We start from the raw sequence: 15,589 nt of genomic DNA on the forward strand, positions 1-15,589 counted from the left end.
CTGTGTTCAGCCCACCCTGGGCTCAGCTGGGCCGCCTTGTGCTTTGAAGCAAGGGAGCGAGCGCCGAGGGCTCCTGCAGCGACTGGCCCCCAGGAAAGCCGGGGGAAGAAGCCCATAGTTCCCCAGCATTGGGGTGACAAGTGCATCCCTGAGGAGAGAAACGGCAAAGATTTCTCCTTATTTCCCCCATTCCAGCACGGTGACAGCCCAGCCTGCTGGGAAGGCCGGCCCACACAGAGAGGAGGTATAATCTAGAGGGCTCAGAAGCATTTCCACAGATGCGGATAACCGTCCTTCTGATACAGCCCTGTCAGCAGGAAGGGGGATTGTGCTAGCATGCATGGGGCACACTGTTGGGCACAAGGGACCTGGTTGCTAAGCAACAGTCGCTGGCCTCCCCTCCTCCCTGTAACCTTTTTCTCTGTTTCTAAGCTTCTAGTTAGCAGATGGGAGGGGCTGAGGCTGCCCAGCCCAGCCCAGCCCTTGGCCCCCTTTCCTGCAACAAGGGGTCTATTCATGGTTCTGAGCAGATTTATTGTTTCTCTGGAGCATGTCTGTATGTGTGTGTGTGTAGGGGGAGGATAAAGGGAGGGGCGTATGAGAACTAGGGAGACCTCATCCTCCGACCAAGCGGGCTGGGCTGTTTGATCGATGCTGATCCAAGAACAGGAGCACAACCCTGCCTAGAGACCCCGAGGGTTTACATCAGTGCCACTGACCTGAATGGTAAGGCCGTACGTACGTCTGCCATCCCTGACCTGGCCTCTCTCTTTCTCTTTTTCTCTCTCCCTGCCCCCACACTTGGGCTTCTAGGCAGGTGGAAAGAGCCCTGTCTGGCAGCTCTGCACAAGGGCTAGATCCTAGAGGGGACCCTGTGTGGCTAATGTTTGTCCCCAGGGACTGACTGTTAGTCTTCTCTCCTGTCCCCCATAGGCCTATCCAGGTGTTTTGCATATAGACAGAGCTTAGCAAGTCATTATTACACTGAACTTATACTCAAAGAGAGGACCAGGAGGTCCTGCTCCATGATGGCCAGTCGTTCCAGGCTACTGATGAGCTCATGGGTCTGGAGGTAGAGCAACTCCTGGGTGAGGCCAGTTAGTCCAGGAGCTGAACTGAAAGCCAAGCTCCCTTGATACTGAGACAGGAGGAAGCCTGACCATGCCCTGGAATTCTCTCCAGACCAAGCATTGCCTCTTTGCTCAGAAGAACATCCGTTCAAGAGAAACCATGTTCCCAGAGGAGAAACCCAAACCATAAATGCCGTTGTCACTTCTGTGCTTTCTTATGGGTGCCCGACTGACTCTAACAAGCCTGTGGTTCTCCAGTCTCATTGCTCTTGTCCTTGAGCCTCATCTCTGGACCCAAGAAGGAGTGTCTGTGGTGAGGGGCAAGCCAAGACCCCATGTTTCTTGTGGAGCAGCAAGCCCTATTGGTGGGAGGACCAGCCCTACCTGTCCTGGGCCATAACTGGTAGAGGGGAGGGGAGGGGAGGGGATAGGAGGTAGGTAGGGGTGGTGTCTTGCTTCATATGGAATTTTGGGCTGCTGCCCTACTTGCGAGCTGAGCTGGCAAGGGTGTTGATGCGTCTGGTAGAACGATTTCCAGGGTGATTTAGAAGTGACTGATCTGGGTGAGTCTTCAAAGGCCTTTTTTCCTCCTAGCCAGAGGGTCAGGAGCATGAGGACGTTCTATGGAACACAAAGGCAGGACTGAGGAATGTGACAGGAACATTCCATCTGATGGATGGAAATCCCACCTAAACCAACATTGTCTTGGAGTCAGTGTTTCAGGTTTTTTTTTTTTTTTTTTTTTTAAGATTTTATTTATTTATTTGGTAGAGAAAGAGATCACAAGTAGGCAGGGAGGCAGGCAGAGAGAGGTGGAGGCAGGCTCTCCGCGGAGCAGTGAGCCCGATGCGGGGCTGGATTTCAGGACCCTGGGATCATGACCTGAGCCGAAGGCAGAGGCTTTAACCCATTGAGCCACCCAGGTGCCCAGTGTTTCAGGTTTTTATGATCATTGGGTACCACTCTGGGTCTTGACAGGGTAAGCTGTGGTCTTCAGAGGAGACAAGTCTTATTAACTTTTCTTTTCTTTTATTTTTTTTTTTTGAGAGAGAGAGAGAGTGCATGTGCCCGTGCGGGTGACGAGGTGCAGGGAGGGGCTGAAAGGGAGGGAGAGAGAAAGAATCTTTTTTTTAAATTTTTTTTTAAGATTTTATTTATTTATTTGATAGAGAGAGAGTGTGAGAGCACAAGCAGGGGGAGTGAGAGAGGGAGAAGCAGACTTCCTGCCATGCAGGGAGCCTGATATAGGACTCGATCCCAGGATTCTGGGATCATGACCTGAGCTGAAGGCAGAGGCTTAACCCACTGAGCCACCCAGGCGCCCCCTATTTCTTATTAATATTATTATGATACTTAGCATTTGCACTGTGCTTTATAACTTATAAAACCCTTTTGGTCATATAATCTTTTGTGGCCTCCCTACCTGTGTCCCTTCCTCCTCAATGTACATTAATTGAATTCCCATTTTGTGGCAGGCCCTGAGCTGGGCTCTGGGAGCCTAGACCAGTGAGGAAGGGCGGAGAGAAAGAGAAGTAAATGAGCGCAATATAGGGACACAACAGGTGCCTCATAGAGAAGAAAGCTTCTTGGAGAAGTGACGTCTAAGCTGGGTCTTACGAGTCAGCGACGCGGGGAGAAGGACAGCAGAGGCAAAGTCTCTGTGGTGTGAGAGCACGTGAGGGCCCAGAAGACTGGCGTGTGTGTTCCTAGGACCGAGTTCCACTGCGGAGGGCGTCATGCCGGGAGGTGGGGATGGAGAGGTGAGGAAGGGCGAGAGCTCAGAGGATTTTGTAGGCGGCGCCTTCGGACTTTGGATTCTTCTTAAAGAGTAGAAAGATTCGTTGGGTCCTTAAAGAGGGGGTCAACTTGCTCATTTGGAATTGGAGGAGGATTGCTGCGGCTTGGACAGTGAGTGGAAATCAGATGCTAGAGACTGAAGTTTGGAGAGGAGCTGAGTTCAGCTCATGTAAGAGGCTGCAGACCGAGATTTGCATTGCCGGTCTGGGGTTTCTTCCAAGATCTTCTTTCCCATTACTCTTCTTCATGGCACGTGAGCATCTCGCAGCCTTGCAGCTCACTCTGCTCTGTGCTTTCTGAACCCCGTGCCTTTGCCTCTTCCCCAGTGCCCATGGATGTCTGTGCAAGCCCAGCTCATCTTGGAGGGACCGTCTCAGGCTGCCTTTTCTAGGAAGCCTGTTTTGATCTCCCAGTGAGAAGCTCTCCTGCTTTCTTCTGTCACTTAACATGTTCTGCCTTTTTTTAACATGTCAGGACTCGACTGCAAATTCTCTGGGGCAGTTGGGGAGTGTTTCATGTTGATTTATTTTACTTTATTATTTTAGTAATAATTTTACTTTATAGTATTATTTTTTAAAGGTTTTATTTATTTATTTGACAGAGAGAGAGAGAGAGAGCTCACAAGTAGGCAGAGAGGCAGGCAGAGGTGGGGGAAGCAGGCTCCCTGCTGAGCAGAGAGCTCGATATAGGGCTCGATTCCAGGACCCTGAGATCATGACCTGAGCCAAAGGCAGAGGCTTAACCCACTGAGCCACCCAGGTGCCCCTTATTATTTTTTAATTAATTTTATTTTTTTATTTGTTTGGTTCTTAAAGGTTTTTTTTTAATTAAATTAAACTTATTGGGGGTTAATTATAGATGCACATGCACTTATAAGAAATAATCTCACCTGTACCCTTTTCCTCTGAGTGCTAAACTCCAGTACAATATCACGACAATATTGACATTGATAAAGTCAAGATGCAGAACATTCCTATCCCCCAAGGATCCCTCCTGTTACCTTTTGGGTAGCCACACCTACTTCCCTTCCAATCCCATTCCTCCTTAACTCCTGGCAACCAGGAATCTGTCTTCATTTCTTTAATGCTATTGCTATAAGAATGTTATATAAATGGAATCATACAGTATGTGAACTTCTGAGACTGGTTTTTTTTTCACTTGACATAATTCTCTGGAAATTTACCCACATTGTCCCACGTGTCAATAGTTCATTCCTTTTTCTTTATTCCTTGGTATGGATGTATTACGATGGGTGATGTCATTCATCCATTGAAGGACACCTGACTTGTTCCTACTTTTTAGCTGTTACAGATAAAGCTACTATGAACATTATATACATATAGTTTTTTGTGTGATCATAAGTTTTCATTTTAGACATATGCACCCTGATGTTCATAGCAGCAATGTCCACAATAGCCAAACTGGAAGGAGCCCAGATGCCCTTCAAAAGATGAATGGATAAAGAAGATGTGGTCCATATGTACAATGGAATATCACTCAGCCATCAGAAAGGCTGAATACCCACCATTTGCATCAACATGGACAGGACTGGAGGAGATTATGCTAAGTGAAATAACTCAAACAGAGAAAGACAATTTTCATATGATTTCACTTATTTGTGGAACATAAGGAACAGCATGGAGGACATTGGAAGACGGAGAGAAGTGAGTTGGGGGAAATCGGAGGGGGAGACAAACCATGAGAGACTGTGGACTCTGGGAAACAAACTGAGGGTTTCAGAGGGGAGAGTGGTGGGGGGATGGGTGAGCCTGGTGATGGGTATTAAGGAGGGCACAGGTTGCATGGAACAGTGGGTGTTACACAGTGAATCATGGAACACTACGACAAAAACTAATGATGTACTATATGGTAACTGACATAACATAACAATAATTTAAAAAACTGAACATGCAGATAGTAATTTTATTCCTGGAATTTTTCCATGTTGATTTCTTTTGAGCTCCCTACCTTGTCCTCCATTGTGGCCTAGCACTTGGGCTAAGTCTTATTTATTTATTTATTTTAAAAGGTTTATTTATTTATTTGAAGACAGAGATCACAAGCAGGCAGAGAGGCAGGCAGAGAGAGAGAGTGGGGAAAGCAGGCTCCCCACTGAGCAGGAAGCCCGATGTGGGGCTCGATCCCAGGACCCTGAGATCATGACCTGAGCCAAAGGCAGAGGTTGAACCCACTGAGCCACCCAGAAGCGCTTGGGCTAAGTCTTATTTACTGGGTAAATGAATGGACGGTGATGGGCAGGGGGCCTTCTTCCTCTGAGACAGGAGGTAATGAAGAAAGCTGGCATCTAGACTGAGGAGGGATGCTGAGAGACTCAGAGGGCATCCTTGATGGTTGCAGGAGGCCAGGGAGGGAATGGTGAGGAGTGCTGGTTCTGGGTTTGAATACAGGCTCTGGTACTTACGGGCTGTGTGAGAATAAGGGGGTCGGAGAGCAGAGAGGGCCTGGTTGGGGGGCATCAGTGGGAACACACAGAGTCTCTAAGATGAAAAAAAGGCAGTGAGTGCACAGCCAAGGTTAGAGAGTGGCGTCTTGTAGGGGCTGGAGCTTCTCCCCTTGGTGTGGGGATCCCAAGTGACCAATGGTTATTTCCCCAGAGCCTGATGCCGGATGGCCAAACCCACATGGAGGCTCAGTATGCAGAGGAGAGCCCAGGACCCAGGAACTTCCAAGCAAAGCCAAGAGACCCACTGCAGAGGCCCGAAGTCCAGCAGCACCCCAGTAGGCCAGACTGGGCTATAGGGGAATGACAGGGTGGGAATAGCAAATGGGTAATCTTCCTACATTCCCCAGACCCTTCTTGAGAGAACCCCCAGTGGCCGACGGCGAGTTTATCACAGTTTAGCCCAGACCTGCTTTTGCTCTGTGTCTTGTTTGGGGGTTGAGTGGCTCTGTGGGCCTTGTGGGCATGGGGCAGGGGGAGGCGGGCAGGCTCAGTGGGGGATGCAGCTCCTGCCCTAGCCCCATGGCTGTCTAGCCCCATGGTGGAGCCTCGGGCAGAGGAAGGCTGGCAGGCAGGGGCCAGGCGCACAGACGCTGCCCTCCCCTCTCCCGCAGCCTCTCTGGCAGGGTGCCTGGGCGCAGGACAGCGCTGCTGTGCGGGGCTGGGAGCCTTGGTGCTGCTGGCTGGTGTGAGCGTCGGCTCCTGGCTTCTCGGTCAGTGCGGGGACCCTTCTGTGCTCCAGGGAAGGCCGAAGACCAGGGTCTGGGGGGTCCTTGCGGGAAGAGACAAGCAGCTGTAAAAGGCAGCCAGGACCCGTCTTTCTCCTTTCCCCTGGACTGCCCACAGGGGAGAAGGGGTCGGGGGTGGGACCGCAGCAGGAGGGAGTTAGGCTCTGCGTCCAGAAGGCTCTAGTCTTGCAGTGGGAAGTGGAAGGTACTTGAATGGATGAGCCAGGGAGGCCGAAGTCGATCCATCTCTAGAAATCTTTCCCTGTCAGAGAGAGAGACAGACAGACAGAAAGACAGGGAGAGAGAGCTGTGCCTCTTAGTGTGTTAGGTGGGGACCTGCCTGAGGCTGGGTGGTTGAGGGCGAGTCCCCAGGCAGCTGCTTTGGTCTCCCTCGTGCAGGGGTCTTGTTCTGCCCCTTGACCCTCTCATGTGGGAATCCCTCCCCTTTCCTAGCCTCTTCTCTGTGACCCTCTCCTGTCCTTGTCCTCTGAAGTGCTATATCTGCGGCCGGCGACCTCTCAGCCCACTCCTGGGACCCTGCAGGATGAGGAGATCCCTTCGAGCTGTTCTGAGACCAGCGGTGCGGAAGCCCTGTTCCCCACGCTGTCCAGAACAGGTGGGCCACACCCCCAAGACTACAGACCACCCCACCTGCCCTGAGCCCCATCATGGCTCTGGGATCCCCACTTTTGGCCGGGGGAAGGGGACCAGAACGAAGTGCCCTGACATCACTGCCAACAGTGGGGGCTCCTCCTCTGGTGGGAAGGGAGTGATGTGGTCCAGCTTTGAAAATCCATCTTGGATTTGGAGCTTTCAGCACTCCCTGGGGACGGTCTTGATCCCTACGTGGGCACAGCCAGGAGCCCAGGCTGGGAGGAGGGATGGCAACTTGCCCTCTGGGGCAGAGTGAGCCAGGAGGATGGGGAAGGGGGAACAGGTGCGTGTGGGGAGCCAGTGTGTAGCGCCAGGGAACCTTGCTTCATGTTGTCTTCTCCTTGCCAAACCTGAGTCAAGGATCAGAAGATTAGCTGCCCAGGCGGGGGCTGGAATCAGTTACCCAAGTTACAGTTATTAGCATGGGGCCTGCCTTTTGCTAGTTATGTGACCTTGGTCACACTGCTTCTTGGAACTCCTATTTCCTTCTCTACAAAATGGAGATACCACTATTTGCCACATGAAGTTGTAAGAATAATACGAGCTGATGGGTAAAAAGAGCCTAGCACAGAGCCTGAAGAAGGCAGAGGCTCAGCGGTAACCATCACTAGGATGATCACAAGATTTGAAACCGGAAGACGGGACATAGTCCTGGATCCATCATGCACAGGTTCTGTGATCTGGGGCAGGTCCCTTACCCTCCCTGCCTTAGTGGTCCCTCTGCAGCGTGGAAGGGTGGTCATACCCACCCCCTGGGGGGTTGCCGTGACACAGGTGACAGCACATTTAAAAGCACTTGATTCAACACCAAACTGGAACACAGCACTATAAATAGGGGTTCTTTTGTTCTCAGAGCTGGCCTGATGCCCCAGGGGACAGGGAGCCCGACACTGGGTGACCCAGATGCTATCTTGAGGTCTCTTCAGGACCCCCATGGCCAGGTCCAGCTCCCCCTGCCCAGCCTGTCCCTCTGCCCCACAGGAGGTAGGATGTGACTTCATGCGATACCTTCAGTATCTTTCAGAATAAACAGCGAGGACTTCCTGCTGGAAGCACAGGTGAGAGCGCGGCCAGACTGGCTCCTGGTCTGCCACGAGGGCTGGAACCCTGCCCTGGGGGTACGGATCTGCCAGAGCCTGGGGCATCTCAGGTAAGGGGTGGGGGCAGGCTTGGGGCCCAGTGAGGGTGAAGGGGAAAAGGGGGAGACCTTTATCTGCCTGTCCTGTCAATGTGCTCAGGAACTGACAAGAGGTCATTTTGGCCATCTCCTGCCCTCTGGGCATGATGGGACCTCAGCTTATTTCTCTCCTTTGAGCATCTCTGCTCTTTAACAAATATGCATCTGAGAAGAGGTCATTGTCAGTCTCGCTCCGTGTACCGCTGGGGGAACGGCAGCTCAGGCACATCTTGGTCGTGATTATTGCCATCTCCATGCTGCAGAGTCAATCAGTTTCCTCCCGTTCTGTTCCCCTTTTCTGCCAAGACTCACTCACCTCAAGGGAGTGAACCTGTCTGACATCAAGCTCAACAGCTCCCAGCGGTTTGCTCAGCTCCCTCCCAGACTGGAGGGCTTCCTGGAGGAAGTGTGGCAGTCCAGGTAGGACTTCTCGGGAGGCTGAGTAGGTCCCATCTGGTGAACTGTTCAGCAAAAATCTTCCTGTTGTGGGAGCCTGGGGGTGAAGACATTGGCTGTGTGAGATGGGACACAGGAGCGTTTCCCAATCAGAAATCACAAACTCAGTTCACGTGAGTGGAACTGACTCTGGCAGGGAGCCAGGGCCCTGAGGGTTTGGGATATGAGAGGGATCGTGGCATTGGGCTTCCGGGGCCTGAGATGAGTATGAGAGAGAAGAGGGTTTTGGTCCAGCAGAAACTGAAGTTTTGCTTGGAAGAAGGAGGGAGAGGGGAGAGCAAGAAGGGGTTGGAGAGAGAATAGAGGAAGCCCAGGAGGGGCGTGGGGTGACGTGCGCCTTCTTCCTTCGCTCCCTTATCCATCCACCAGACACATGTTTGTTCTGGGGTCCTTAGTAGGCACAGCTGGACTTCCCATCTACAGATACCGCATTTGTAACTTTGGGCCCTGCCCAAGACCACCCTCAAGGGCCATGACCTCCTGGGGTGATGGGGCGGCGTAGCACGCTGTCCTGGAGAGCTGCTAATGAGGAGGGGCCCAGGGCTGGGAGGCAGGCAGGACGCAGATGGGGGCTGCACCAGAGGCCTCCTCTGTGTGCACCTGATGACTGCCCCTGGCCTCCCTCCAAGCCATTGGGTGGGCCCCTGCCCAGCCTCCTGCTGCCACCTCTGCTTTGTAGGAACAGCTGTGCTTCCGGCCAAATCGTTTCCCTCAGATGCTCTGGTGAGTCATATCCAGGCATGTCCAGGAAGGTGGCAGTGGGAGGAGGGAGTCTACCCCCGTCCTTAGTGTGGGTCTGGGGTGGGGTTCCTTGCCCACCTGCCCCTCTGCCTGCTGGTCCCCTTCTTGCAGACACTGTTCTGCCCCAACAGAGCCCTGACCAAGCCCCTGTCCTGTCCCCCACCAGTCACTGATCTGGGCGGATGATCTGCTTCGCCTCCTGGGACTACTTGCCTTGACTTCTGAAGCTCCTGCCCCCCTTCATCTGGAGAGCCCCAAAAGGATTACTGTTGGCTGCTAACCAGTTAGCACCTTCAGGAGACTAAGGAAGGGGGCAAATTAGGAGCCACATGGGAGACAGTCTGTGGAGCTCCTTTCGTCTGACCCCGTGCCCCCAATCATCTGTATTTCTCCATATATCTGTGCATCCATCCATACACCAACATTCTGACCTCTCCCATGGAACAGGCTTTTTATGAGGTGTCAGGACTCCAAGGACAATGTAGCATGGTCACAGCTCTCAGTGAGCTTGTAGCCTGATGGGGCAGACAGATGTGTAATTGACACTTGGACCATCCTGTCCCCCAAACTCAGGGCCAGGAGTAATAAATGAGAGCTGTCTCTGCTGGGCCACACTCGCCGAGGATTAGGACCATGCGGACACCCACCTGTCTTCTGGCTAACCATCCCCCCTGTGCTTCTCTGTTTGCAGCGTGTGGGGCGAGGCCCCTGGCCTCCCGGATAGTTGGTGGGCAGGCCGTGGCTCCTGGGCGCTGGCCCTGGCAAGCCAGTGTGGCCCTGGGCTCCCGGCACACGTGCGGGGCCTCCGTGGTGGCGCCTCACTGGGTGGTGACAGCCGCTCACTGCGTGCACAGGCAAGTCTTGGGGCTGCGGGCCAGGAGGGCGCCTTAGCAGCCTTTTCTGTTTGGCCCGCGGTATGTCCCGTATAACATGTTCACGTCCGTCGGACGGTCTGCCTCCCCACGTCCATTCTGAGGGGTGTGCATGGCGCAGTTCTCCCCGGTCCCTGCCGGGAACAGCTCTGCACGAATAGTGGTGATAACACAAAGATTGCTGCTTTATATTTGCTCAGTTTTGAAGTTTTGCAAATGTTTTCCCATTCACAGTGCTCTGTGCTTCTTAATGTTTATCACAACTGTAATTAAATCACCTTCCATGTAATTATTGGCTTAATGTCTTGCTTCCCCTTTAGACGGGAAGCTCCGTGGGGACTGACACTCTCAGTTTTGTTTACCACTGAGTCTCTGTGTTGATTTTACGGCGGCCATGTCCCTCTGGCCAAGGACAGTCCTGGCAGATAATAGGTGCTTCATAACTACAGCTTGGAGCAGTATAGGATGTAGGAATGAATGACGAGTGAATGAGCTCTGGACCTCTCCCTCCGGCGGCAGGTGGGGCAGATAGTGTACTCCTCATTTTACAAGCTGGGGACCGAGGCTGGGAGCGGTGAGACAACTTCCCCATGATCGCAGTAGGTGGAGAGACAGGACTCATGGTTTTTCTGACTCGCAGTTAGCATATCACACAAGCCCCTTTGATGTCTGTTATAAAACACGGAGGGTGTTTTATATAGGACAGAGAGGGTGGGAGTTGTAGATCTCCCACACTGTCTTACATCTCTGGCCAGTCTAGAGCATTTATGGAGCACCTACTGCATGCCCAGTATCTTGCCAGCTGCTGCAAGGATACTAGGAGGCGTGGAGCCTGGGTTCTGGGAGCTCCCAGCCTGGTGATGGGGGAAGCCACAAATGGCTTCTCTGGCCAGCTTCCCCCAACTGCCACCTCATTTAGGTCAGTCTTGTGCACCCCATCCTTCCCTGGGCTCAGCATGGCTCCCGTGTGCAGTTCTAGGGTACCCCGCCTGTCCAGCTGGCGGGTCCACGTGGGGCTGGTCAGCCACAGTGCCGTCAGGCCTCACCAGGGGGCTGTGGTGGAGAGGATTGTCCCCCACCCTCTCTACAGCAGCCAGACTCACGACTATGACATCGCCCTCCTGCGGCTCTGGACGCCACTCAACTTCTCAGGTAAGGCACTGATCTGGCCTGAGCAAGTGCAGGCTGTGGGGAGAGAGGCAGGCCCTGGGGTGGAGGTGGGGGGGGTGTGTGTGGTGGCTAGGGCCTGAGGAGTGAGCTCATTTCTGAGGTTCCCTCCTAGTGCTGTAGACATTAACACGTTCAGTTCATTGGATGACCACAGTGATCTTGGGCATTACCTGGACCGAAGCATGCAGCAACGTGTGTGGGCTTTCTTGGGGCGAAGGTTCTGGCCCCCCGCATAGCTGGGCTGCAAGAGGGACTTGCCTCAAAGTACCTGGCAGAGCTTCCTTGGTGGTCCATCTCCCCACGTGCTGCTCCACCCCGACCCCAGGCTGGCCCCAGGTCCCAGCCACCGTGGGACATGTTGCAGTTATTAAGCTTTATTTTCCCAAATGTCTTTCCTTCCGTCTAACCCTGACAGGTAGATGAGGCACGTATAAACAGGGAAGGACCACAGGGTTTAGTGAGGAAAGTGACTCTACAAGATCTCTCAGCAAACTGTTCCCGAGCCTAATGTCCTGACTCCGGGGTCCGGCTTCTCTCCGGCAGCGGCTCTCAAACCCCCACCCCTGCACATAGCACGCACGGGTGCCTGCCTCCTCACCAACAAACACACACACACGCGCGCTCACACACGCACACACTTGCTCATGCCATCTTCATGCAAGTAAACACACACGCACACTCCCATGCGTACACATTCATGCACAAGCACACACATGCACACATGCTCCCATGCGTACACACTCATGCACAGGTGCACACGTGGACACACACTCTTTGCTCCTCCCTCCCATCACCACCTGTAGCCTTGGGTTTCCCAAATCGCAGCTGTTGCTGCACGCCCCCGCCCCTCACAAATATTACCACGCATGTGTACTCCCTGAACTTTGGCTCAGCAGTTAATATTTCTAGAATGACTCCAGTATATTTGAAAGGGGAGCTTTAAGTTACGACTGAACCAGAGAACCCGTATTATTTGTGGCGAATAGGTAACAACCGTAGAAACACGGAGAGAAAACAAGATAGCACTGAGGCTCCAGCTTGCTGCCCTCTGCAGACCCACCGCTCCTGGGCCTGCCTCCATGTTTAGGTGGAGGCTGGCAGGACTGGGGAGCCCCGGAATGGCACTGGAGGGAATCTTTCTCTTGGCTGCTCTTGCGGAGGTGGAAAGAGCCCTGAGAAGGGAATCCTTTCTCCCCATGGTACTCAGTGTTTATTTTATCATCAGCATGTCTGTGTGCTACTTTAGAACAAGTTTGGGCCCAAGTCCCTGTAGGACTTGCTACACATTTTTGGAAATAGTGCCCCAAGAGGGATCCAATACCCTAAGGAAAATGCAAAATGAGTCCTCATTAGGAGAAGTTGGGCACAAACGCCCAGAAGGAATTCCCATTTCCCCTCATTCCCCAGGTTAGGTCTGTGCGGGGTGTCCATTGCCCAACCTAGAAGGCACCAGGCACATGGCGGTTTATACATCATCCTCTGTGTCAGTGGTGACCTCCGTGCCAATGTGGTACAGTGTACGACCTGCACAACCTTTCAGGAGACCTGGCTGGTGGAGGCAGGGAGCCAGGACTGTTTGAGAAGGAGTGACAGGACCTGCCAGCCCTGGTTCTTCCCCCAACCTGAGGGTGAGGAGGTGGGGAAAGGAAACTAAGCCCAAGTGGGACCCAGGACCTCCTGCTTCTCCACAGACACCGTGGGTGCTGTGTGCCTGCCAGCCAAGAAGCAAGATTTCCCAAGGGGATCACAGTGCTGGGTGTCTGGCTGGGGCCACACCAACCCCAGCCACAGTGAGTCAGCTCCCAGGGCCCTGGGTAAAATAGGGGTGGGGGGACCTTCTGGCTAAGGTGAGGCCCCTCTATCTCCCACCTCCACCTCCCCCAGCCAAATGGTGGTGCCCACCCCCTTTTTCTCTGGCATCACTGTTGGTGAGACCTAGGAGCCCTGGTCTCCCTGGCCTGGGTCTTTCTGGGAGAACACTCCCTGAGTATCCCCTGAAGCCAGGTGTTTGACACCCCTGCCCTCCATCCCAGGAGTGCTGTGACTTCAGTGTTTGGGGGGGTGTGGGTGTGAGTTCTACTCCTCTTCACTCTTACGTCTGATGGACCCACGTTTCCTTCCCGAGGTCCGCAGATCCCACCTTGGGCTCCCCTCTATGGGTCTAATGCCTCCAGGGCCCCTAATCACCTTCCCTCTTGTTGTTGTGTCTTCCTGGCCTTGCTTTGTGCCCCGCGGCCTGGCTCTGTGTCCCTCCTTCTCCATGTGTACCTCCTGCAGCCCACAACTCAGATACGCTCCAGGACACGTTGGTGCCCCTGCTCAGCACCGAGCTCTGCAACAGCTCCTGCATGTATAGTGGGGCGCTCACCCCCCGCATGCTGTGTGCTGGCTACGTGGATGGGAGGGCTGATGCGTGTCAGGTACAGCACAGAGGGGGACCGTGGTGGTGTTGGGGGGAATGGGAGGACCTGCGGTGTCTTGACCTCTGCTCCGAGCAGACTCTCTAGAAGGAGGAGTGCCTGGGCATGTCGAGTCGTGTGCTAAGGATTTATGGAGGGGTGAGGCAAGCGGAGATCCCATGCTGGAAGCAGCAGGGACCAGGAACAGAGGCACTGTCCCCTCCAGCAGGAAGGACTAACTACCTCTTTCTTTGTGTCTCCATGCCCTCAGGGTGATAGCGGGGGGCCCCTGGTGTGCCTGGACAGGGGCACCTGGCACTTGGTGGGGGTGGTCAGCTGGGGCCGTGGCTGTGCGGAGCCCAATCACCCGGGCGTCTACGCCAAGGTTGCTGAGTTCCTGGACTGGATCCATGACATTGTGAGGGTGAGTGTGGGGGCAAGGATGGGTGGGTTTGTAAAGGACCCAACCCTCGGACACTGGGACCCTCACCTCTTAGGCCTGGGCCCTGCTTGGGGCTGGGGAATGGTCCCGAGAGTGGGAGGAGGAGGGGATGCTTGTAACACTGAATCCATTGGATTTTTAAGGATTTAAGTGTTCACGAGGTTCGAGTAGACCTGGCTTTGTAGCTCAGATCCACCATTTACTGTGAGCTTTGGCAAATCGCTAACCTTGGCAAGCTTCAGTTTCCTGGTAATAGCACCATGGCTACCTTGACCGCTCCTGTGTGGAGTGAATGAGGCCAGACTGAGCAGTGGCTACACGGAGCTGGCTCTAGGCCTCCCACCATCGGTCTGCGTGTTGTGCACATGCGGGTTTACTCCTGGTTTCTACGGTGGTTAGGAACGCCTGCATTCCCTGCACTCTGGAGAGAGCGTGGCATTTAGCATCTTGGGTTCAGCAAGGGATTAATTCTTGTGCGACACCCGGCAAGGCTCTTGACCATCCGTTCGGTGGGAGGGCCAAGCAGGAGAATGTGTACGAAATGGGTTACGTGTATGAAGAGCTTTACAAGTGCAGGGCGTGATGAAGAAACGCCTCTTTCTGCAGGGCTGGGCCCAGGCACGGGTAGGGAATAAATTTTAGAGTCGACAGGGGACACATGCACCCACCTCCTCATTCAGGCCTTTCAGAAAACCGTGAGAAGCAGGTATATTTAGCTGCATTTGATAGAAGTAGAAATCAAGGCTCCAAATGGTCAAGTGATTTACTACAGTAAACGTTACTGGGCTAGTAGGTGGTGGGGCCATGCTGCGGGTCTGGCTCCTTCCTCTGTCAGCCTAGGACTCCCTCCCCGAGTGCTGCACGCAGCCTCACGCTTCCTGGGTCTCTGGCAGGTCCACTAAATGGAGGAGAAGCGGCAGCCTCAGATGCCGAAGGCACGGGACCTCCTACCACACAAGACAGTCACCACCTGTGGGCCAGCCTTGCTCATGTAACAGGAGAGTGGGTGGGGCTGGGCTGGGAGTCTACTGGCAGCAGTTCTGTGCCTGCCCTTCTGCCTCCCCCCCCCACCTTGTGCACATCTTTTGGGAGGATGCTCAGGGACACCCTGCAACCACTCTCTCCGTGTGCTCTCCTGCGGGGCAGGTGCCACCCTAGAGGAGCCCCTGGCTCAAGGCAGGGCCAAGCGCATGGAGTCAAGGACCCTCACCCTCCCCACTCTGCAGTCTTTCTCACCTACTGCCTGTTCGTTCCCTCCTGGCTCTGACTGGCACTGTGGGGTGGGGGTGCAGGAGCCCTGTAAGAGTGCTCTGGTTGGCACTGGGATAGGGTGTTGGTTTATAAATGACAGTTCTGCGAACTGGTCCAAGGCGTGTTGTTATTAAAGTGAAATGATGTTTCGTCTAGGTCTGCCTCTCATTCTCAGTCTCTCTTTCTGTCTCTCTCTCTCTCTCTCACACACACGCTAAGATATAGTATTTTAATTTTCTCCTATACATGTTAAAGCTCTAGAACGGGGCTCCTGCTCATCTTTCTAGAATTTTGGCATTCACTTATTTAATTCTTTACATTTCTTAAGTCCACACCACATGATCTACAGCAGAAAGCCCCAGCTCTCTAGG

The 15,589-nt window shown here is 53.7% G+C and overlaps 1 protein-coding gene across 1 annotated transcript; it reads left to right on the forward strand.

Annotated features, from left to right (window-relative positions):
• Window positions 1-641: 641 nt before the first annotated feature.
• On the forward strand, window positions 642-15,322 carry TMPRSS5 (transmembrane serine protease 5). The gene is made up of 13 exons (XM_059392779.1): window positions 642-726; window positions 5,483-5,606; window positions 5,943-6,041; window positions 6,550-6,672; window positions 7,725-7,860; window positions 8,194-8,307; window positions 9,023-9,066; window positions 9,776-9,938; window positions 10,930-11,108; window positions 12,818-12,916; window positions 13,404-13,546; window positions 13,797-13,949; window positions 14,861-15,322. The coding sequence occupies exons 1-13, from the start codon at window positions 724-726 to the stop codon at window positions 14,867-14,869; spliced, it is 1,389 nt and encodes a 462-aa protein (XP_059248762.1). The 5' UTR covers window positions 642-723; the 3' UTR covers window positions 14,870-15,322.
• Window positions 15,323-15,589: the final 267 nt, after the last annotated feature.

This window comes from Mustela nigripes, chromosome 1 (assembly GCF_022355385.1).
Source record: "Mustela nigripes isolate SB6536 chromosome 1, MUSNIG.SB6536, whole genome shotgun sequence".
In the NCBI taxonomy this organism is placed as follows: domain Eukaryota; kingdom Metazoa; phylum Chordata; class Mammalia; order Carnivora; family Mustelidae; genus Mustela; species Mustela nigripes.

Bases quoted from the DNA above. Each gene is read 5' to 3' on its own strand.
- TMPRSS5 (XM_059392779.1), top strand. The intron at 6,042-6,549 runs GTCAGTGCGGGG...TGTCCTCTGAAG, and splicing joins CGTCGGCTCCTGGCTTCTCG to TGCTATATCTGCGGCCGGCG. The intron at 9,939-10,929 runs GCAAGTCTTGGG...TCCCGTGTGCAG, and splicing joins GCCGCTCACTGCGTGCACAG to TTCTAGGGTACCCCGCCTGT.